We start from the raw sequence: 25,552 nt of genomic DNA on the forward strand, positions 1-25,552 counted from the left end.
AAAACAAAGCTAGATTTAAATGCCACGCTCTATAATTCCACTAGGCAATTTGTAGTAGGGATTGCTGAAGATTTGAAGGGAACTTATTTCAGAGCTCTACGGTGAAAGGGACTTGAATTCAACTTTTTCTCTTCTTGAGACTCCATCTTTTTGCCACAGCAATCTATTAAAGTTGCCCGTCGGCATCCTTACGCTGCCCAATCTGTGGTTGCCTTAGGCCACTTTCACACCAGCGTCATAAAGCCCACCTTGCTAGTCCTCACATCTTTGATTTCATTCAGGTACCAGGTGTTTTGATGTCATATTATTATTTGCTTTATATCTTTGGATATTGTTTGTGTGGACTACATACATTGCGCCCATATTTGTGGTCTTAGGTGGGAGCTGCGTTGGTGTTTGGTCACATTCTGTACCAGCACAAGATATATTGTATACAATTTTTAATCATGTTCGTGTGTCTTTGTAGTCCAATAAAATCTATATATTGTTTCAATATCTAGTGGATGTGCATTTCATTGGGGTTTTCTTGGGCCAGTCGGCCTGTTTTGGTACTACTTTCACACTAGCGTTTTGCTGAATCCGGCAGGGCTCAGCAAAAAACACTTCCGTTACTGATAATACAACAAGCTGCATCCGTTATGAACGGATCCGGTTGTATTATCTTTAACATTGCATGAAGGAAAGAAAACCGCAGCTTTCTGCAGTTTACTCTTCGGTATGGGAACGCAGCCAAATGGAACAATGTTTTTTTGAACATTCCATTCTGTTCAGTTACGTTTTGTCTCCATTGACAATGAATGGGAACAAAACAGAAGCGTTTTTCTCTGGTATTGAGATCCTATGATGGATCTCAATACCGGAAAATAGAAACGCTAGTGTGAAAGTAGCCTTTCAGAGGTTCTCTGGTAATCAAGAAAATGAAAATGCTTAAATATTAATTTATTAGAAATATATTCCCAAATACCTTTCATTACTTATAATGGCTCACTTTGTCTAGGAGCAATGATCAGGGGAAGTAAAATGTCTGCCGTCCTATTAGTACACACAAAACCTGTCCTAATTACACAGCAGGAGGACAGGTTAGGCCAAGTTCACACTTCAGTTATTTGGTCTCAGCAGAATCTCTGTTGAAATGGAGTTCATGTCGAGACAGTTGAAGTACAGAGAGGACTGACAGGACTGTGGTAATGGAGACTGCATATAAATTGTGGCCTGGCACTACGGCTATTTTACACGTAGAGTTACAGTACAGTGTGCCCGAAGGACAGGTGCTAGGGTCTTCTAAGGAAACTGGCAGTGGCAAAAATGTTTCTGGAGCTGGCAGAAATAGCAGCAGAAGAAGGGGGTGGTAGTGGCAGGCCAGAGCTACCAGTATCAATTAGCAGGCATGTTTTGACCAGCAACCCAGCTGTCCTTAAATAGTTCACTCGGTCTTCAACATCGTCTCAACTGACATCAGACACCCCCAGCGGTCGGTGGGTTACTCTGACACCAAGCTTAGTTGGCTCTGTGCCCCCACCTGTCCTGAACCTGCCTCTTTCAGTTTATGTTCCTTCTGCTTGGGAAGTATTGTATGCCGTCGGCTCTGCTCCGCTTTTCAGCGAGAATGAGCTTACTGGGAACAGTCAGCAACTACTGCCTAGCCAAGATGTGGGGGAGAGATCCACTGCGTCCTCCGGTAGACGGGCAAGTAGCGACGATGAGAGTCGCATTGGAGCAGGTGTTGCGAGCGGTCAGGCATGCAGCCCTGAGACTGGTGAGGGTGACATCAGTGACCTGGAGACAGTAGTGGAAAATTATGTGGCTGATCACACGTGGGAGGGGGCTTTATCATCATAAGGGGATGAGGGTGGCAGCTTGCACATGAGGCAGCGTCTGAGCTAGGGGTGGGCGATATAAACAATATGAACTATATAAATTCGGGCAACGATATATATTTTGTCTATATTGCCATATCGCGATAGATGACCACGGAGCGGTACTGACTTGAAGAAGCTTCTCACTCACCGCTCCGTAGCCTCCCGTCTCTGCACCGCGCTGCACTGGCCAGGGCCTTGCGTGCACACATAGTCAGCGCGCTGGCTGACGCTGTGTGTGATGTCAGATCCCTCCCATTGCATGCTAGGAAGAAGACGCGGTCCGTCTCCTGTGGACTCTATCAGCCAGCCAAACACTCTGCAGGAAAGGTAAGTATATTAGCAGGGGCCCAAATATACCGGGGGGTGGGCAGTGGATGGCTATGGCATGGAGCTGATGGCGCTGGCTGGGGGACATGGATGATGGTGGTGGCAATAGCATGGGGCTGATGGCGCTGGCTGGGGGACATGAATGATGGCAAATAGCAATGACATGGGGCTGATGGCGCTGGCTGGGGGACATAGATGATGGCAAATGTCAATGGCATGGGGCTGGCTGGGGGACATGGATGATGGCAAATGGCAAAATTTGCACTTTATTTTAAATAATTTAGTGTTTTACTAACACTTCATCTTTACGTGGTTTTGAAAAAGATCTATTGCACAATACACATCTTAAAAATTTCCTGAAAAGTTTTATAATTTGTATACATACAGAAGAAAATAATATATCGCAATGTATCATTATATCGCACATGCATCAAATTATATTGCAATATAGATTTTAGGCCATATCGCACAGCTCTAGTCTGAGCCAGCAGGGTGGTAACTTGGCCAGAAGTCAGCAGGGTGGCAGCAGTGTGAGGTCTGGAGCCAAACGTGCTAGAGGTAGACCATCTGCTACTCGGGATCCTACCTGTCTGGAAACAACTAAAATTGCACTGGTTCATAGAGGCAGTGATGGGGGGAAAATTCCATACTCGCCAGAGGATGACAGTGTTCCTGTTTGTAGAATCTGTGGGCAGAAGGTGAAGCATGTGGCTAGGGTGCCAATGCTGGCACCACAGCCCTGCATCAACACCATAAAGTGGTCTGGGAAAACCTTGGCACTAATGTTACTGTACAGTCTAAAACAGCAACCTCTGACTCTTCCAGTGGCCTGCACCTATGCTCCAGCAGTCAAGGCTCCACCACTTCAGCCACCCTCCCCACTCTGTGACTGGGCCACTATGTTGACTCGCTATGTGGTTGCCACCCTCCCCACTCTGTCACTGGGCCACTGTGTTGACTCCTCATGTGATAGTCATCCTCCCCCTCTGTAATGTGCTACTAGTGTCCCTGTTTGGCTTTGTTGACATCAACATTTATTTTACCCTTCTTCTGATCTTTCAGGATGGAAAAATGAAAAAAAAAAAACAACAGATCCTGTCTTTGGAGCATCCATAAAGCCTCTATCACACGGTCCCTATTTTGCATTAGGATATGCTCATAATTTGGAAGCCAAAAGCAGAAGTTGGTCCAAAACACAGAAGACATGCAAATATTTCCATAATATGTTGTTATTTCTGTTTTGGACCCACTCCTGTTTTTGCCAATCAAATACTGATGCAAAAAACTGACCAAATACTGACCATAGGAATTCTTTGGCCTTACCAATACTGATCAATTACTGATCGTTGTAAGCCTGCAAGGGGGGCAGCGTACGGTTCTGGACATTCACGGAGGCACAGATGATATAAAGTTCACGTCACTTTATTTAGGGTCCGATTTCAGGAAGTTTACATCAACACATGCTTTTTAGTGGAACCCAGGATTTCGAGTATAGCAGTAACAAATCACAAAACAAAAGCCTTCCCGTCTGGGACTAACTAATAACACAAAGAGTTTGTCTCACCTAGGCTACAGTTGGTAAGCTGACGTTCACACAGCATGTAGTCTGTTCCCTGGTCCTCAGTATTCACAGCACCGTGCGCTGTCCTTGCAGGCTTCCACCTAAGTGAACTAAAGTCCAGCTATTGTGGATAAAGTATTTATAATGGGTCAATCGAAAAGAATAATTAAGTCCAGCATTTAGAAGTAACCCTTATATAGAAAGATTACATTTTAATAATACAAAAATGATGTATATCACACACTAGTATAGGTAGTACCACCGAGATACTGGGTGGGCGGGGGAGGGGGAGAAAACTATCCCTACGCTCACACCCTAGCCTATCCCTCTGCCCAGGGACGGCCCCTAATGGTGGGGACTCCCTGTCCTCAAGCCTTGTCTACCCACTCCTACTATACCCTTTATGGATATGGGTGGGTGGACTCCTATAAAGACAGACCAACAAAACAAACAGAGTAGTGCCCTATGTATACAGCCCTGGTGATGCGTGGACATCAAGAGGTACAAGGTGCACTTAACAAAAAATCTAAAAACACCCTAACGTGATGATTTCATCGATACAACAACCATAATTATATAGTAAACCCCGACGCGTTTCCCCCACGGTGTGGGATCATCAGGGGGTAAATAAGTTACGATATTTAAATGGATGGTACAGCAAGTAAGACGGGGGCCACTACTGTAAAAAGGCCTCCATAGAGTGGGTGTAGATCACCGTTATTGATGCACCGCTGTGTGTTATAGTTAGATACATAGATTGGACCAACTGATATTACTAAGAGGAGGAGGAAGCAAAACACTAGATAGCGTAGATAGTAGTTTCCATGCCGTCAGGGATATAAAGCGGGCCTTGTGTCCACAGAGTGCTTGATGTATGTTAGAATGCAGTATACAGATGCAATAACTCGCGTCACGGCAGTTGTTTATGACCGTGGGACCGGCATATATAAAAGGTACCCTGCGAATCAGTCATCAGGCATTGTACGGAAAATGATAACAGCTCGGATAAGCCACCGTTTAGGTAAAGTCAGACCGTCGGGATATGGCTTGATAAGTCAGGTGGCGCTTCGCTCAGATGGTATCTGTTAAGTTTGGTCCTCCATAATGGATCCTCCTAGTGTCCACCTAAGTGAGCCACAGCACTCTGTATATAGTCATCTAACGAGGTTAACTGTCTTAAGGTGTTTCAGAGCATAACAACAAACTGGCCTGGAAGCAAGGGAACGGTTGCTCCCTCTACCAATCTTAACAACCGTTCCGCATAATCCAGGCCCCACGTATTTCCAGAAAGAATCATGCCTAAACAACCAAGTTTGTTCAGGCCACAGCACTCCCTGGATTACACTTACTTCACCCAGGTGAGAAATCTGGGTGAAATATACCTTCCTTCCACCAGTATTCCACCTGCATGACCACACCGTGTGAAGGCGGATGCTCAAAATACAGGATCCGTTTATTTTGGGGTTGTTCTGACGGTTCAGAAGAAGGAGATAATAAACAGTGATGTCAACATAAAACTTACTGCTGACACCCTTCGCCATTCATGGGCCTGCTACTTACATAGAATGTGTCGGCAGATAAGAACCATTTGGCCCATCTAGTCTGCCCAATATACTAAATACTATGGATAGCCCCTGGCCCTATCTTATATGAAGGATGGCCTTATGCCTATCCCATGCATGCTTAAACTCCTCCACTGTATTTGCAGCTGCCACTTCTGCAGGAAGGCTATTCCATGCATCCACTACTCTCTCAGTAAAGTAATACTTCCCGATATTACTTTTAAACCTTTGCCCCTCTAATTTAAAACTATGTCCTCTTGTAGCAGTTTTTCTTCTTTTAAATATTCTTTCCTCTTTTACCTTGTTGATTCCCTTTATGTATTTAAAAGTTTCTATCATATCCCCTCTGTCTAGTCTTTCTTCCAAGCTATACATGTTAAGGTCCTTTAATCTTTCCTGGTAAGTTTTATCCTGCAATCCATGTACCAGTTTAGTAGCTCTTCTCTGAACTCCCTCCAAAGTATCAATATCCTTCTGGAGATCTGGTCTCCAGTACTGAGCACAATACTCCAAATGAGGTCCCACTAGTGCTCTGTAGAGCGGCATGAGCACCTCCCTCTTTCTACTGGTAATTCCTCTTGCTATACACCCAAGCATTCTGCTAGCATTTCCTGCTGCTCTGTGACATTGTCTGCCTACCTTTAAGTCTTCTGAAATAATGATCCCTAAATCCCTTTCCTCAGATAATGAGGTTAGGACTGTATCACTGATTTTATATTCTGCTCTTGGGTTTTTACGTCCCAGGTGCATTATCTTGCACTTATCAACATTACATTTTAGTTGCCAGATTTTTGACCATTCCTCTAGTTTTCCTAAGTCCTTTTCCATTTGGTGTATTCCTCCAGGAACATCAACCCTGTTACAAATCTTTGTGTCATCAGCAAAAAGACACACCTTACCATCGAGGCCTTCTGCAATTTTGCTGATAAAGATATTAAACAATATGGGTCCCAGAACAGATCCCTGAGGTACCCCACTGGTAACAAGACCTTGGTCTGAATATACTCCATTGACTACAAACCTCTGTTGCCTGTCCCTCAGCCACTGCCTAATCCATTCAACAATATGGGAGTCCAAGCCCAATGACTGCACTTTATTGATAAGCCTTCTATGTGGGACAGTATCAAAAGCCTTACTAAAGTCTAGATAAGCGATGTCTACTGCACCTCCTCCATCTATTATTTTAGTCACCCAATCAAAAAAATCAATAAGATTAGTTTGACATGATCTCCCTGAAGTAAACCATGTTGTTTTTCATCTTTCAATCCATGGGATTTTAGATGGTCCACAATCTTCTCCTTAAGTATGGTTTCCATTAATTTCCCCACTATTGATGTCAGGCTTACTGGCCTATAGTTGCCCGATTCCTCCCTACTACCTTTCTTGTGAATGGGCACAACATTTGCTAATTTCCAATCTTCTGGGACGACTCCTGTTGCCAGTGATTGGTTAAATAAAACTGTTAATGGTTTTGCTAGTTCACCGCTGAGCTCTTTTAATAGCCTTGGGTGTATCCCATCAGGCCCCTGTGACTTATTTGTATTAATTTTAGACAGTTGACTAGAACCTCTTCCTCTGTAAAGACACATGCGTCAAAAGATTCATTAGTCTTCTTTCCTAACTGAGGTCCTTCTTCATTTTCCTTTGTAAAAACTGAACAGAAGTATTCATTGAGGCAGTCAGCTAGTTCTTTATCTTCTTCCATATACCTTCCTTCTTTAGTTTTTAATTTGGTAATTCCTTGTTTTAGTTTCCTTTTTTCATTTATGTATCTGAAGAATGCCTTATCGCCTTTTTTTCCCTGACTGAGCTAATTTCTCTTCTGCCTGTGCTTTAGAAGCTCTTATAACTTGGGAACTTCTATCAGCGTGTAACAGAGCAGGTTCTCTAGCAATCTATGTGGAATAAGCAGATGGCATAAAAGGAAGCGCTCTTTAACGCTATAGTACAATTTTGGGCCACTGTGCGGTTAGGTGCTTTATACCCAACATTGACCTGTAACGTTGAGTTCCCAATTCAGTTATTTGATCAGTTTTTGACCCGTAACTGACCAAATAAAAGAAGTGTGAACTAAGTGTAAGAGTAACTGTTTAACTACCACAACGGACTAGCTATGCATGTTTCTGCGATCCACAGTCATGTACATTGAGATACACTCTCCCTGTAGGCCAAAAAATAGCTGATTTATAAGGCACTTAGTGGCGAATTAATTCGGATTGAAACATTTTTTTTTTTTAAACAATTCAGCAAAGTGTCAGAATCAAATTTTTTTAAAACTTCGCTCATCTCTAATGGCAACCATAGGATCGTGTGAATAGGCCCTAAAGGTAGAGCACCTGCAGAAATACTGCTCATAAGAAAGTAGCATACGAAACAGTAATATCATTTATTTTCTTTTATTAGTCTTGCAGTTGATTTTCTGGTCTTCATTGCAATATATGTACAGTTCTCAAATGCACACATAGTACACATGAGGAAACTATAGCGTGTTAAGTTTTGCAAAAGTGCTTTGCATTACAGGAGACAATCCCAGTTTAAGCTATAGACAATCCACCATCTCTTCCAGAGGCTGAGACAGGCCAGGTTTATATATGGAGTAGTGAAACTGACTGAAGCCTGGAGCTTTACTGCAGGCAGCACCTATAAGGAGACCAAAGAAAGTGTTAATCTATTTACCGTATTTAAAGCACAAAACAAATAACAGCTCAAGAACACTGTAAAATTGTACAAAACCTATTCAACAAAACTTGCTCGACTTGTAAAACAAATGATTTGTTGTTCTATGAAATGACCTTACAGCATGAAACATGCTGAATGCCATTAAAATACAACTCAAAATCTATTCCAGTAAAAGTGTGATATCTTAAAAGGGGTTCTCTGGGAATTAAGAAAATGAAATACTTAAAAATAATACTTTATTATAAATATATTCCCAAATACCTTTCATTAGTTATAATGGCTCGTTTTGACTAGGGAGCAATCATTATTAGAAACAAAATGGCTGCTGTCCTATTAGTACACCAAAAACTTGTCCTGATAACACAGCAGGACAAGTTACTTCACAACACTGAGCTAAAGAGCTGCTTCATACTCCTCTCTGATCTACTTGTCAGGGGTTATGATCCTGAATACAGTTTAATTTGAGCTTCAGCTGAATCTTTAATTTGAGCTTCAGCTGAATCTCTGTAGGAATAGAGTTCATGAGGAGACGAAGTACAGAGATGATGGTGAAGATGTTTGTAATGAGCAGCAGCACTTGTATGCAGTCTCCATTACCACAGTCTGTCCTGTCCATCGTCTCTGTACTTCATGTCTCCTAATGAGCTCCTTTCCTACAGAGATTCAGCTGAAGATCTTATCATCTGTATTCAGGATCATAATCCCTGACCAGCAGAGCAGAGAGGTGGATGAGGCAGCTCTTTAGCTCGGTGTTGTGAAGTAACTTGTCCTCCTGTGATCAGGACAGGTATTGTGTGTACTAATAGGAGGGCGGCCATTTTATTTCTCCTAATAATTGCTCCCTAGACAAAATGAACTAATATAGCTAATGAAAGGTATTTGGGAATATATTTATAATAAAGTCATATTTAGGTATTTTCATTTTCTTAATTCCCGGAGAACCCGTTTAAAGAAGTTGTATCACGTACGGGGACCACCCTGTCATGTGACCTGGGTGTGACTGCCAAGAGTCGATCTCTTTCATGCACTTAATCTCTCACATCCCTACACACAGGCCTTTCATGCACCCCAACTAGGTGCCACCTATGAGGTTTAAATTAATATACCAATTAATAAGGGGCTCATAGAAAACCCCACAGCACCCCACTCGCAAGCAGGCTCGCAGTAGCACTAGCCACACTAATAGCAAATACATGATAATGCAAACCGCATTCATACATTTAAATATGGAGGTTACTGGGCTCATTCAAGGCACAAGGCAAAACAATTAAAGATGTGCTTTAATGTACTAAAAATGTGCAGTACTTAAGTTACAAAAATAAAAAGAAATAACAGACATACACAGACATGCAAAAACAGTTATAAAAATAGAAAGATCCCTAATATTTAGCAATTTGCTTGATAAGAGTCCTTTCTGGTTCCGGGGACAGGAGAACGTGGAACACAACCCAATGTTGATCGGATCCCCAAATTGTGTCAACGAAAGGTTCAAAATCCCTTATTTTTAGCCCCATTTGGCAGAGGGTGGAACTGAGAGGGGTCTCCCTCCCATTCTTGACCCAAGAAGGCCTTCATTACATGTGCATGCTCTTGCTCTCTCCCTCCCTAGCAAACATATATATATATATATATAAATATCAATATAACTTGTCTTCCTGCCCACACTAATGGATATCTGAAACCCAACATGTTTTAATAACATATAGTCCATCATGACGATCGTCTTAATACCAAATATGTAGGGGTCCCAAAATGTGAGATGCTCATTATCTGGGAATGCTGGCGGTCAGGGATGAGATGTCGACTCCCTGCAATGCCCACATTATATGGAACACAATTATTACAGACTAATTATGTCTTATGATATAATGTATTCCTCCTCTGGTATTTTAGCTGAAAAGCTCCTGGACCCTTGCTGTGGGAGGTGCCCCCATGTCTAGGGTGTATGCATTTCCATGGGGCTTGATTGTACAATCCAAGAAACATCTCATTACCACTTGCAAAGTTTCTAACAGTCCAATGATAATCTGATTTCCTCCAAAAGGGGATGCATATTCCACATACAGACCCAGACTGAGCGGCAACGTGCAGACAATATTTGATAATGGCGGCTTACAGTAAAGTGAAGGAGCCCACAAAGTGAAGGAGAGCAGACCGTGCATGCACCGCTTTCCTTAGTCACGTGGACCAGGCACAGCTCAGTCCCATTCAGGTGAATAGGGCTTAGCTGCAATACCAGGCATGGCCGCTATCTAATAGACAGCTCTTTGCTCAGTAAGCGATGAGGAGGCTGCATCGTTCACCAAATCGCCGCAACCTTCTTAAAGGGTTTCTGTCATCAGAAAAAACGTTATGTAGCTGACTGACATTAGCGATGTGCTAATGTCAGCAGAACATAACAGTATGCTTTATAACTCCCTGCCCGCCGCTGTTCTCTTAAAATAAAGACTTACATCATGCTAATGAGCCTCTAGGTGCTACTGGGGCGTTGCTTCAGCACCTAGAGGCTCGGTCTACTTACCCTTCGGCACGCCCAGGTCGAGTTGATTGACTTTCGAGTTCTCCTCAGTGTCCCATAAATCCCGCACCGTCCCTTTTAGTATTCGCCGCAGGCGCAGTGAGTGAAGAATGTGCTCCAGCTGCCGGCTTCTTTCCTTCGGCACAGTGAGGAAGCCGGCAGCAGGAGGGAGTCCTTCACTCACTGCACCTGTGCCGAATACTAAACGGGACGGCGCAGGCGCGGGATTTACAGGACGATGAGGAGAACTCGACAGTCAATCAACAGGACCTGGGCGTGCCAAAGGGTGCGTCGACCGAGCCTCTAGGTGCTGAAGCAACGCCCCAGTAGCACCTAGAGGCTCATTATCATATTTTAAAAGTCTTTATTTTAAGAGAACAGCAACAGAAACCCTTTAAACAGCTAATTGGTGGGTGGTCCCATGTGTCGGACCCCTAAAAATCTGATATTGATGACTGATCCTTGTACAAGTTATCAATATCTGAATCTTGGACAGCCAATTTAATGATTAAAGAATAACAAGCTTCTCCGAGTCTAATCTGGCACACACAAATCTGTGGGAAGCAAAAGATCCAAGTATGATATAAGCAGTGTAATCTAATAAGTCTCCTTGATCGGTAAATTGTACTCTGTGCTAAACTAAACCTTACTAATGAGACATCCTGCACAATGACTGATCTCTGATTGCTTTGAAGTTTCAGGCCTTTCTAAATTTTTTATGTAAAACAAAGCTAGATTTAAAGGCCACGCTCTATCATTCCACTGGGCAATTTATAGTAGGGATTGCTGAATATTTGAAGGAAACTTATTTCAGAGCTCTACGGTAAAAGGGACTTGAATTCAACTTTTCTTTTGAGACTCCATCCCTTGGTCATAGCAATCCATTAAAGTGGCCTGTCAGCATCTTTACACTGCCCAATCTGCTGAAGGTGCCATAAGTATATTGGAAAACGTGCAGCTTGTCTGGGAAGGTGGGGTCCCAGTATGAACTGTGTGCAGGGAGGATACCAAATGTTGGCTGGGGTGGAGAAAACTAGGCTGGAAGCCTAATACCAAGTTTTAATTAAAACATGAGTTCGATATTTGACACTGCTTAATGACAAGTAGAGCAATGTACCCGGTCATCTCTTGTATACACTGGGCCTGCAGGTGCTAACAGGTCTCTTTTTAAGTGTGTAACTTCACAAATGTTCGGAGAAGTGTTCAGAGGTAGAAATGGACTCGATTGTGCTTGTGTTTCAAGAAGAAAAAAATAAAAATTTTAAAATAAAGCTATTCAGCAGCTAACACATGCCCCATTACATACTGTCCAAGCCCCACAGTCTACTGCTCCCCCCACCCTGCCAATGCTGTCTGACTATTGCTAGGATTATACTGCCAGCTTTTAGAGCTCAATATAATATTCAACACTGGCACGAGATATAAAGTGGATGTCAGATTTTTATTATAAATTCACAAGCAGAAGATTAGTTGCAGAAATTTCTTTAAACTGGATGGGGCTTGCAGAAATCTATTTATGGAAGAATGGTGAGCGGGGAGCAACAGTTCCAAAAAGGAGCTACAATTCTGTGTAAGAGGGGCTTCTAGCATAAGTTGTGAATATGTGATGGAAGAAAACTAGCATAGGTGGAGTAATAAATATAGGCCCATGGGCTTGCTGCCAAGACAACCCTATTCAGATGGAGATATTTTTCCACATGTGAATACACCCTTAGGGTAAATGCACACGATCAGGATTGTGTGCGGATTTTCTGCGCAGACTTGCGTGCGGAAAGTCCGCACCGTAGTGCAGATTGTCCGCACATAAATCCTGAACGTGTGCATTTACCCTTACAGCTGAGAGTTGTGCTGCACTGCTACTGCTGTGTGATGTTTTAAGTACATATGTTTTGTGTCTATTGCAAACAATATATCAGTATAATGATAACGAGTAGAGTTACAGTACTTTGCCTCCAAAAGTAACATATAAGCCATGAGGTTGCAAGGCATTAAGCCTCATAATCCAGGACAACTAACTGAAGTGACTTATGCTTCAGTGAGGATCTGCAGTGATTACCGTCAATATCGCCCAGAATCTCAGTATTCTTAATCTTATTTTAACAAAGGCAATGTGGTTTTTGTAACATGACGTGAAAACCAGGCTGCACATCTTGTAATTTACATAATCCCTTCACTATTCTCTTCCCAAAACATGTACTTATATAGTAGAAATAATCTAATACATCACACTTACCATTCAGAAGTCTGGGAACGCTGGGTACATTACCAATAGGCATTTTAATATTTCATTTTGCTGGTATTCAAACTACACATACCAGGATTCTGGTCATGTTCGGACCAATGCCCCAGTATAGAACTGTCCGTTGGTCATCACAAAGAAAATTCAAGGGGTTGTCCCACAGTGGACATTCATCTCCTATCCACAGGACAAGGAATAAATGTCTGATTGCCAGGACCCCTGCTGATCAATACAAGGGGGGTTCATCGTCACTGCATGACCCCAGTGATCTTTAAATGGTTTAGTGATTCAGCGTGCAGCTTTCCACACTATTTAATGTCCATTGGACTGATGAGATAGCTGAATACAGTGCTCAGCTCTTTGATGACAGCCCTATAGACACTGAATGCAGCTGAAGCCAACATTCTCAACCACTGCACCATTCAAACTCTTCCTCACAGCGGTTGAGCAGTGAGGGGGAACAGGGGGCTTAAAGGTTATGTACACCTTTGGTGGTAATTTTTTTTCATTATTATTATTGCATTGAACTCATTTTGGTCTTTATTAAAAATATAGAGTCCTTTTTTTCTGTCAGAGCTGAGATGCTCTAGTAGCAGCCTCTGGACTTTCTTTCTGCTCTGTCAGTTGGGGAGCTGACGGGCTCCTTATCTCTGCTGTCTGACATTATTGTCACTCATTATTGCTCAGTCCTTACCTTACTGATAAGAATGTGGCTTAAATAAGTGTTTATAACCTTTTAGTAATTTAGACATAAGGGTTATTAGATGACCGGCAGAAAGTACCATTCACACAGCTAGAAAAACGGTTAACCCTTTGTGACAGAACGGCTCAATATTTTTAATAAAGGCCAATTGAAAAAAAAAAAAAAAAAAGATTTTTAGCCCAAAATGAGTCAAATGCAATCATAAAAAAAAAAAAAAAAAAAGTCCCTGAAGGTGTACATACCGTAGCTTTTAAGACCACCTTCTAGTGGGCAATTGGGGCGCACAGCATTTGACCTTTATCCCCATCCACAGGATAAATGTCCATTGTGCGACAAACCCTTTAATCCTACTTTAATGTGAGAAATGTATCTGTCTAAATCAGCACACATAAATATAACCTTACCGTAACTTCCTGTCTTGTTGGCACAGATTATTGCTCCAAAAAAGATTGGGACGTGTTTCTGAATCCTGGCAATAGCCTTCTGACATGCCATGGTGGGGTCTGCTCCCATCCTCATGTTCTCCACAGCTTGATAACTGTAACATATCGGTATACAGTAAGTATCATTGCACTGACAATGTCCATAATTTGCAGTATGAGCAAGAGAAAGCAAAAAGGTATATCATCATATCTAGTGTATTTAACTGAAGCCTGCCAGATCTTTTACTGATGGAAAACTAAAGACAGAAATAGGTAGGGGGCAGAGGATTGGAGGTAATACATATGTCAGTCCCTGCTTTTTATCACCATAATGCTAAAGTACAACTCCAGGGAGTGCACTGGGGACAGGCCTGCAGGGCTTCAGGTTCAGTGTATGAGCTGTTCCACAGCCCCTCTTCTCTGCTGTGAGCGATGGCTGCAGCATCCAACTAGGAGACCACTACAGCCGTTACAGCAGAGGTGAGCGACTGTGGTGCAGTTCATGCCCTGAACCTGAAGCACTGCAGGCCTGCCCACGGTGCATAGAACACAGTGACTGGCTGGATCAGATCCAGGCATGACACTGACGTATGGGAATACAGAACATAACGGCTGCAGCCAATCACTGTCCTCTGCGGTAGACTGCTGATGAGAGGACAGTGATTGGCCTCGGTTGTCAGGTTCCTTATAAAGGCAAGACACTGATGTGCGGGTATCCAGAAGACAATGGCTGCAGCCAACCATTGTCCTCTGCAGTAGACTGCTGAGGAGAGGACAGTGATTGGCTTCAGTGGTCAGGTGCCTTATAAAGGCAAGACACTGATGTGCAGGTATCCAGAAGACAATGGCTGCAGCCAACCATTGTCCTCTGCAGTAGACTGCTGAGGAGAGGACAGCGATTGGATGCAGCAGTCAGGTGCCTTTTTCAGGCATGACCCTGTGCACGTCACTGACACTGAGATGTAGGTGTGCGGGAAATCACCACTACAGCCATTCACTGTCCTCAGTGGTAGACCAGGCATGTCTGTTATTTTTTATTTATTTTAGGGCATGTTTGAGATGTTTAATTATTTCAGACAACCCCTTTAACAGCAAAAACTGTATACACATACATTCATGAAATATTTTCCTCTCAGAAAGACATTGCTTTACAACAAAGGTATCATAATAAATATAAAACTTAATAAAGAACAATTTATATAAAATGTCTGTTCACAATCCAGTTTAATGCATGAGGAACCTTTCTTATATGACAGTCTTTTCAGTTAGGCCGCGTTCACATCAGCATTTAGCCCTTCCGTTCCATTATAGGAGCAGGAGAACGGAAAGGACAGATTCAGCACATAACTGAGCCGAACAGAGCCTATGGACCCCACAGACTATAATGGGTCCGTTAGGTTTCTGCTCAGAGGAAGACTTTTGAAGCGGAAACAAAAGTCCTGCGCGCACAACGTTTGTCTCCGCTGCAAAAATCTTCCTCTGAGCGAAAACTGTAGGCTCCATGTGGCTCAGTTATGTGCTGAATTCATCCTTTCCGTTCTGCTGCTCCTTTATAGAACGGAAAGGCTGAAGACCTAATCTACCCAGAACACTACCTTGGTAAGAATCGCATCATGGTGTCCCCATCTCCAGTGGCTGCTGCTCCTCCAACTGAACTGTCTGCATAGGATCCAGCTCCAATTATTGGCGAGTCTCCCACCCGTCTACACATAAAGAGAAGCTTTTATCACATTATTTATAAAGTTATATGCATTTCATAGTTTGGTGTGGCTTTAGCCACAGTCCTCTCCAAGCTGCTGCCCACATAGACGCACCCAATAACATGTTGCCATCAGATGGCTGCTTGTTTTCCTGTAGACATGCAATACATTTGTGCCACTTAATTCAGGAAAGTAATAAACCCTGGGACTCCCAAAAAGAAAGAAAAAAGACTCCTTTATTTGTAGAATTGGAATATATCCAGTTATGAGCGGGAGGGATCTGTTAATCTCCCTACAGTTGTCCAGTGAAAGGCTAGTAACATACAAGCCGTTAGTTACTAATGTCTATCTAGACACAGAGGGGAATTTGGCAAAGACTTTACGCCACTAATGGCTGAGAAAATGTGCACATTATGGCGCATTTCATAAGTGTACTATGATTTGGGACTTTTCATACCTCTTCTCCACTTTTCAAAAGTGGCAAGAAAACTGGACATGTGTGGTGAGGCTTCCCACAGACTGACAGATTTACCACTTAGGTGGGTTTCAGACAGCAGTGCAGTCCCCAAAAACCAGTCAAGGGGGGTCACAATTCCCGGATCCCATGTGGCTCAGTGATCTCGGATGACATGACTTCCAGCCAGATTGTGGGTTAATGTACTGTACTCACAGCATCATTTCAGTACTGGACAGTAGACCAGTGCTCAAGCTGGAACTCACATTGTCATAGATCACTCAGGTCAGCAGAGCCATAGTCGGTCTGGGAAATTCACCTCCATGGCAGTTTGAAACCAGCCTAAGGAAGCAACTTCTCACCACTTCCAGTTTAGAAGGAATAAACCAGATGTGTCGCGTGTGCTACCATATGTGGGCTCCACCATCTTCATTACCAGTGTGCTCATCATGGTAAGTGACAGGTGTGTCATCAATGTAAAAATAGTATTTGCCATCCGGTTTCAGAAACAGCAGAAGACAAGTAGCAGGACATATGCTTCGCCTATAATTGGTGTATTAAGTGGGGAAAGATGTAACAGGTTACTGCAATAACCTGAGAAATATTTACTTACCCAGGGATTTTGTGAGACGCTCCATTTGTGGAGGTTCCAGTGGCAACATTTCCATTTCCATCAACTACAATCATTCCTAGTTACCCAATCGAAGAACATACAGAAAGGAACAATCTCAAAATTAATATACTATATAGGATCTGATAAATGACCATTTATATACTTTATACTACATAGGATCTGATTAAAGGGGCTTTCCGGGATTTTGACCTATCATCAGTATCTAATCAGTGGGGGTCTGAAATCCAGGACCCCTGCCGATCAGCTATTTGAGAAGGCACCAGCACTCCTGTGAGCGTAGCGGACTTCTCACAGCTTACAAAAAGCACCGTACAGTGTATGGCGGCTGTGCTTAGTATCGCACTCAATCCCATTGAAGGGAATGAAGCTGAACGAGATACTAAGACCATGTATTGTGCTGTGTTTTGTAAGCTGCGAGAAGGCCGCGGGGCTCACAGGAGCGCCAATACCTTCTCAAACGGCTGATTGGTGGAGGTCCCGAGTGTCAGACCCCACTGATCAGACACTGATTACCTATCCTGAGGATAGATAACCAGTATCAAAATCCCAGAAAACCCCTTTAATTACTATTTATATACTTTATACTGAAAAGGATATGATAAATTAAAGGTGTTGTCTAGTCTTGGGTCCTTCTCCGTTTCCCAGAACATAAAAAAGCACACCCTCCTTCCCGAGGTCCAGCCGCTATGCCCTTCTCTGCCACTTCCAATCCCTGCATGACCAGGAAGCGGCATGGTCTTATGACCACTGCAGTCAATCCCAGGCCTCAGCAGTCACAGTGGCAGGAATTCTATGTCACAGCAGTGATGTACTGCTACCGCTAAGACCACCGGGTCCTGTGATTGGTTGCAACAGTCAATGGACTAAGCAGCTTCTTGGTCCTGCGGAACCAGAAGCACTGGAAACGTAGCAGCAATGGGACCGTGGACAGGTGAGATTTTATGTACAGGGGCATAGGGAAGGACCCCAGGGGTCTCAGTTCCAAGGCCAGACAATCGCTTAAATACTTATATGATTTATACTATGTATTTATACTATTTATCTCACTTACCAATGGTATCATGGCTGTGCAAATCCACTTGTTTCTGTAGGGTGGGTTTCTTTCCTTCTGATAAACTTTTTACAGGTTTATAAGGACCACAGGATTTTGTAGGATCTGGAGTCACATTCTGCAAACCATGTATAATAATGTGCAGTCTTGTGTTAAAGGGGGTCCCATTGAAAATATTCTACAGTTTTCAAACCATCACCTGGATCTGAATACTTTTGTAATTTCATGTAATTAAAAATTCTGTATTGCCACTGAGTTATTCAATAAAATGTATCTGTATAGCACCACCTGCTGTTTGTTCTTTTTCTTTGTCCAGCTCACTGAGATGGCCGCACATGCTCAGTTTCATCCTTCAACTGCCTCCTGAGCTGTGATAGGAAGAGTTATAGCAGAAAAGACACGCCCCCCGAGCTGCAGCAAAGACACGCCCCCCCTGAGCTGCAGCAGAAAAGACACGCCCCCCCTGAGCTGCAGCAGAAAAGACACGCCCTCCCCCTGAGCTGCAGCAGAAAAGACACGACCCCCTGAGCTGTCAGATTGATATAAATCTAGTAGAGCAATGAATGGGGAGATCTCTGGATCCATGTGAGGTACAGAGCTGGTTCTAGCTTTGTTAGAAAGGTATTGTCATGTCCTTCATGATGTCCGACTAATTGTTTTACATTTGTCATGGGTTAACCCCTTTAACACCACAATCATGCCTTCAACATGTTTGAGAATACAGAAATATTTAGCGTGTGTAGCTCAAATGACAATTATTCTTCGGATTAAAAATACCTAGACCGAGTAATGAAAACAAGATCGTTTGGGGCATATTTTGTATGGAATTGGGTCCATGACACAATTTTCTCACCATTCTTTAGTCCCTGTGTTGTTCCTGATGCAGTATGCGTGAAGTGCGTAAACTGCGCCAGGAACCACTTTCTTCACCCATTAGAGAGAAATAACATTCTTCCTTGTTCCGTCTTGTATCATGGAGGGAGAACATGGACCGTCTGTTAGGGAGGATAATAGCAGCCTATATCGGAGTCTATGGAGTGCACTAGGGATAGAAACAGGCAGGCGAGCAAGCCGTGCCTCCCCACAAGATAAGAAAAGTAGCAATTATCAGTATATACACTCACCTAAAGAATTATTAGGAACACCATACTAATACGGTGTTGGACCCCCTTTTGCCTTCAGAACTGCCTTAATTCTACGTGGCATTGATTCAACAAGGTGCTGATAGCATTTTTTAGAAATGTTGGCCCATATTGATAGGATAGCATCTTGCAGTTGATGGAGATTTGAGGGATGCACATCCAGGGCACGAAGCTCCCGTTCCACCACATCCCAAAGATGCTCTATTGGGTTGAGATCTGGTGACTGTGGGGGCCATTTTAGTACAGTGAACTCATTGTCATGTTCAAGAAACCAATTTGAAATGATTCGAGCTTTGTGACATGGTGCATTATCCTGCTGGAAGTAGCCATCAGAGGATGGGTACATGGTGGTCATGAAGGGATGGACATGGTCAGAAACAATGCTCAGGTAGCCCGTGGCATTTGAACGATGGCTAATTGGCACTAAGGGGCCTAAAGTGTGCCCAGAAAACATCCCCCACACCATTACACCACCACAACCAGCCTGCACAGTGGTAACAAGGCATGATGGATACATGTTCTCATTCTGTTTACGCCAAATTCGGACTCTACCATTTGAATGTCTCAACAGAAATCGAGACTCATCAGACCAGGCAACATTTTTCCAGTCTTCAACAGTCCAATTTTGGTGAGCTCGTGCAAATTGTAGCCTCTTTTTCCTATTTGTAGTGGAGATGAGTGGTACCCGGCGGGGTCTTCTGCTGTTGTAGCCCACCTTTCTTTCCCATTCTGACATTCAGTTTGGAGTTCAGGAGATTGTCTTGACCAGGACCACAACCCTACATGCATTGAAGCAACTGCCATGTGATTGGTTGACTAGATAATTGCATTAATGAGAAATAGAACAGGTGTTCCTAATAATTCTTTAGGTGAGTGTATATTACTGGTGATGCCATGATTGCATACTAGACTGGAAATCAGTGTTCCTAGAATTCTTCTTTAGAGGCTGTGTACACCTCCAAGGGCATTTTTTTTAATTTTGCTCCATTTGTCTTCTATAGCCACTTGCATACACTGTAGGCCGGTCTGGCAGAGTAATCTGTCTGACAACTCACTCTGTAGCTCTTACCTCTGTTTTTCTAAATGGTTATAAACACTTATTTAAAGGGGTCATCCCATGTGGGACATTTATGGCATATTCATCTGACAGGTGCAAGTTCTACCTCTGTGACCTGCTCCAATCTCAAGAACGGTGCCCCACAGAGAATGGAGGGCACACCACACTTGAGCATCCACACTTCCATTCATTACTATGGGACTTCCGACAATAGCCCGTCCAGCGCTCTCCATCTACTTCAGGTCCCTGTTTTTGAGATAGGGACCCACACCCAATAAACATTAATTTTTCCATGACATTATACACAGCTAGTTTCCATGTTTATGACCACCCGACAATCCATCAGTGGTGGCCGTGCTTGTACACCATAGAAAAAAGCACCAGCCTATGTGTGCTCCTGCGGTCCCGGCTAACAGAGAGGGGGTGCTTTTTCCTATAGTGTGCAGCATGACCACTGCTGCTGGATTGTAGGGTGGTTGTAACCATGGAAACAAGCAGTGTATAATGTGACCCAGCGGTGAGATGCTGCTTGAGGACACATCATTGAGGCCAGTCATTGGCTGCAGCATTACACATGAATACTTCCATGCAGGAAGTTTACTTGCGGTGACCCGAAGTCTGGGGAAGGTACTGTAACCTGGGAGGCACACAGCCTGAATGGAGGAGTGCCAAGCAGACACGTCTGTAATTTAAAGATGGTGCCCACTCTGGAGTGGAGCGGGCTCCATAGCCACCGGGTTTCTGCTGTTTTACAACAACAGTATATCCCAATCCACACATAGTATGCCATAGATGGGAATACCCACTTTAAACTGAAATCAAACTGGCCATAATTCATCTTACAGGAGTCTTTATAACCATTTAGGAGAACAGATGTATGAGCTTCAGAGTTGGCCTTCAGAAAGTTTGTCTGATTGATTTCTCTGGACAGGAGAGAGACCAGCCTTCAGACTGTGAGAACACGCAGCTCTAGAAAACTGATGAAAATAGGTGCAAAACAATAAAAAGAAAAAAATAATTCCCCTAAAGGTATACATAACCTTTATAATGAAAGAGGACCTGTCACCACTCCCGACATGCCTGTTTTAATAGCTTCAAGCATTCCCCATGTAATAATTCTGGAGCATCTATTCTTATGGCTCTATGTTGTGCCATTCCCTTATTATTTCTACATAAGTTATGAATAAATTGCTAGCAGTAAGGGTACAAAGGGGTGGTAACCAGTTGAAGGTGTGTCCCTGCAGAGTCAGACTCTATCCAATCAGTGCTGCTGGTGTTAGACTGTGCAGGGACCCCCTCAACTGGTTACCTCCCCTCTGTACCCTTACTGCAGACTGCTAGCAATTTATTCATAACTTATGTAGAAATAATAAAGGAATGGCACAACATAGCGTCATAGGAATAGATGCTCCAGAATTGTTATTACACGGTGAATGCATGTAGCTATTAAACCAGACATGTCAGGACAGGTGACATACACGGCAAAAAGCATTACAAAGTAACCAAAAATAGCGGGTAAGTAAGCTAAATATACTAGGACGATTGCCTGCAGATTCTTCAACTGTCAGTTTTTCTATGTTAATAAAATAAGTTCACTCTCAGATTCTCCGTACACTTGTGGGTGCGTATAATGCATGTATTGTCCATGAAAAAAAACTGCATATTATCTCTATATGCTTTGTTATACGAAATAAACTTTTTCACACTTTTTCGTGTGACATGCTGCAATCTATCAAGTGAGATCAGTTTCATCTGAGCCGTCTTGCAGGTTTGTTGCCCACTGAGCGCTACACCTGGAAGTTGATTTTAAAGATTTATAAAAGCAATTTATTCTGATGTGGTACAGATTCAATTACCACAAGTGTCTAAAGAACTAGAACTGTAGCATTAGAAATACACAATATTAGAAGCCTAATCACTATAAATCCTGGATAACATAAATACTGATGACAAATCCTCAGGATAAGGCATCAATATTTGATCAGAGGGGGTTTGACTCCAGGCACTTGCCAATCAGCTGCTGGATGAGGCCGTGGTGCCAAGGTGAGTACTGTGGCCTTGTCCTAGGCTTGTGACATGTCCATCCGCAATGTGGCCTTTTTGCAGCTCTATTGTGTACTGCGAGTGAATGGGAATGAGCTGCAACACCAATCATAACCACTATACAATGTACGGTGCTGTACTTGGTATAGTATGAAAAGGCCACGCTGCCTAACCCCTTCCCAACCACCTAACGTAAAAATAAATCGTCGGTCGGGTGCGTTAAGATGGTGCCTGCTCGCAAGCGACATAGCCGTCAGGTGCCTTCTGTTTTAAACGTATGTACATATTTACCCCTCAGATGCCATAGTCAAATGTGACCGCGGCATCTGGTAGATCAAAAACTGGAAGCACACGCTCCAAGTCATGCACCAGCTGCCGCTAGTAAGGATCGAGGGAGCTGGATGGCGGCAACCTCGGTCCTCCTGAGTGATCCGAGGCTGCCATACATACGTACCTATGGACAGCTTGCCTGTGGCAGGGCTCCACAGGGGGAGATTTATTAAAACTAGTGTAAAGTAGAACTAGCTTAGTTGCCCATAGCAACCAGTCGTATTCCACCTTTCATTTTTCAAAGCTCCTTTGGAAAATGAAAGGTGGAAAATGATTGGCTGCTATGGGCAACTAAACCAGTTTTTCTAATGCATTGAAGTCTATGAGAAAAGCAACCTAACGATTGCTTGTTATATTCCATATGTAGTCTATTAAAAGTGTAAGAATAAAAAGTGTAAAAAATATAAAGAAATAAAATATAAAAATTCAAAATCACCCCCCTTTCCCCAAAATTAAAAATACATAAACAATTGAAAAAGTAAACATCATAGGCATCGCCACTTGCAAAAATGCCTGTACTATTAAAATATAAAAATATTTATCCCATAAGCCAAATGAAATGGCGAAACAGAAAAAAAAAAAAAAAATCAACATGGTTTTTTGGTCACTTCACCTATTACAAAAAAATTTAATAAAAAGTGATAAAAAAGTCAGACTCCCATGCACATATAAATGAAAAAAAAAAAAAAATTATGGGGTTTAGAATATGCTGATGCAAAGGAAAAAAAATCATTTCCCCAAAGTTGAAAAAAATAAAATAAATACAAGACAGACTATAATTATGTGGTATCGTTGTAATCGTACTGACCCGTAGAAAGTAACAGGTCAGTTTTACTGCATAGGAAATGCTGTAAAATCAAAACCCATACAACTGTAGTGGAATTGTGTGTTTTGTTTTTTTTATAATTCCACCTAATTTGGATTTTTTTTTTCCCAGTTTCCCACTACATTATACGCAGCCATAAATGGTGGTATTAGAAAGTACAACTTGTCTCGCACAAAAAAAGCCCTCATACGGCTATGTGAATGAAAAAATAGGTTATGTCTCTAGGATGTCAGGGAGTAAAAAAAAGAAAAACGAAAAAAAAAAGAAAAACGAAAAAAAAAAAAAACACATTGCACATTGGCACCAGATCTACTCTGAAAAAGCTGATCGGCAGACATAGGTCATCAATATTAAATTCCTGGAATACCGCTTTAAGAGGACATGACAACACATGCCCTCTTAATCCTGGATTAAGATCTTATTGTACATCATAGTGTAGAATACAAATATAGATACCGTCTATACAACTTACCTTGTGAAAGTTTGGTTGGCACTGCTGATCGAGCCATTTCGAATAGATGGATAAGGATCTGTTGGTGGTTAAATCTTCACACACAAAACCCATGCTCTCAGCAAACAAAGAAGCTAAAAGGGATAGGTTTGATAAGTTACTGTCTGGTTTTAATTGCTACTATCCTGCATTTTCTCGCCGCCTCATAAACTGGACGCTCACATTACACTTTGCAAAGTAAAATTGAAACCTACTTTGAAGGAGAGAAGAGGAAAGGCTAATAACGCCACAATGATTGTTTCAAAGATCAGTGACCTTACCAGAACAGTCAGCTCGTCCCCATCACATTGCTACCAAATAAATCTGCTGATGTCCTAGGAAAAATTCAATCAAAATAAACCCCAAAATTACCGAAGTCATGCCTTTTAGGGAATTACCAGAAAATAAGCAAGTTTTTCCATTTATTAGAGCACATCTGTCACCTTGATCAACCCTATTAAAGTGGAAATACTGCCTGGTAGGGTTGGTCATGGTGACTAAAAGAAGGCCTCTCTCTCTCTCTCTCTCTCTGCATTAGGCATTACTAATGCAGAGAAATGGCATACTGGGATCTGCACTAATGGCACAGTGAGGATCTAAGAGCGGTCGTTCTCGCTCTGATGGTACTGCTCAGGGCCAGGCTTTGAAGCAGTAAGAATGCCTGGCCCTGTCCATCTCATGGGATGGGCAACAGGCAGAGGGGAAGGTGAAGAGGTGCACCGAGGGGCTGGCGTAGCGCCTTATCTGATGCAATATACTGCTAGCAACTGCACACTTTCAGGAAAGCGGCATGAATACTGTGAACAAACAAAACGGTCCTTTGACCAAAAAAATAAAATAAAATCACTTTAGGGGTCCTAACTATGTATCTAAAACTACATATTTTATTATATTCACTTAAAACTGCTATTATAGAAAAGAAAAAAATGTGTATGAATAAAATCAGGACTAAGCAGAGGGCATCAGTTTTAACACCAGTATATGGCAGCACTAAGATATGTCCTTGTTGAAAACAGAGTGGTGCGTAGTGTTTTTATTATTATAATATCAACACCTCCATATATAACCTTTTTGTATTTTCACTTTTGCACCCTATATGGTATTGCGGCGTATAGTGTAATGTGTTCTAGGGGTGGTTATTAGCAGTGTGATTCAACTGGTCAGAGGACCGTTTTGTTTGTTGTCAGTAATTATCCTGCGGGTCCTAGCAAGGGCCCAAGTGTGTGTTTATTGCCTGCCTTTGGACACAAAAGGTAATTAGCCCTCACCATACACAGCTATTGTCAGCTGAACCAGCTAACAATCTAGTGTGCAGGGACGTAGCTATAGGGGGTGCAGACGTAGCAGTCGCTACTGGGCCCAGGAGCCTGAGGGGGCCCAAAGACCCTTGTGGTGCATAAGAAGACCCCAGTATTATAGGAAATGGTGGTCAAGTTACACCTCTGGCTGCAGGGAAGGAGTAAGGCGTGTAGCTAAAAGCTCATGGGCCCTGGTGCAAGAGTTCAGCTTGGGGCCCCCTTCCCTCAGTGCTTTGGGGCAGGAAAGCACATAGCCTTTGTAAAACTGAACCACTTTCCCTCCCCGATGGGCTATGTGCTTTCCTGCCCCAAAGCACTGAGTGAAGAGGGGCCCAAGCTGAACTCTTGCACCAGGGCCCATTAGCCTTTAGCTATGCCCCTGCTAGTGTATATGAGGCGCTCCTGAACTGAAGTTTTTTCACCCAAACCTTTTGTTCTCCTGGGAGATAAGTAGTGACCATAGGTGTCTGGCAGTGGCTCTCTCCACATTGAAAACACAAAAAATGTGGCCAAACCAAGCAAGTATGTGTATTGGGGAGGCAGGAGAGACAACAGCTATCGTCGGTCTGTGCACCTTAAAAAGTGGTTCTCCAGTCTTATAATTAATTTTTTTTATCTGACCCCAAAAATACTGTGGCCCTGATCTATCATAGCCCG

At 42.8% G+C, this 25,552-nt stretch overlaps 1 protein-coding gene across 1 annotated transcript in view; it reads right to left on the reverse strand.

The window, feature by feature from the left end:
* Positions 1-7,689: 7,689 nt before the first annotated feature.
* AGA (aspartylglucosaminidase) overlaps positions 7,690-25,552 on the reverse strand; it is a 29,470-nt gene continuing 11,607 nt past the window's right edge. The window contains exons 4-9 of the mRNA XM_044288200.1: positions 23,580-23,692; positions 17,710-17,827; positions 16,638-16,713; positions 15,466-15,573; positions 13,853-13,986; positions 7,690-7,949 (exon numbers count right to left, since the gene is read on the reverse strand). Coding sequence (XP_044144135.1) covers positions 7,849-7,949; positions 13,853-13,986; positions 15,466-15,573; positions 16,638-16,713; positions 17,710-17,827; positions 23,580-23,692 — 650 coding nt within the window. The 3' untranslated portion in view covers positions 7,690-7,848. The remainder of the gene's footprint in view (positions 7,950-13,852; positions 13,987-15,465; positions 15,574-16,637; positions 16,714-17,709; positions 17,828-23,579; positions 23,693-25,552) is intronic.

The sequence above is a fragment of the Bufo gargarizans genome, chromosome 1 (assembly GCF_014858855.1).
Source record: "Bufo gargarizans isolate SCDJY-AF-19 chromosome 1, ASM1485885v1, whole genome shotgun sequence".
NCBI lineage: Eukaryota > Metazoa > Chordata > Amphibia > Anura > Bufonidae > Bufo > Bufo gargarizans.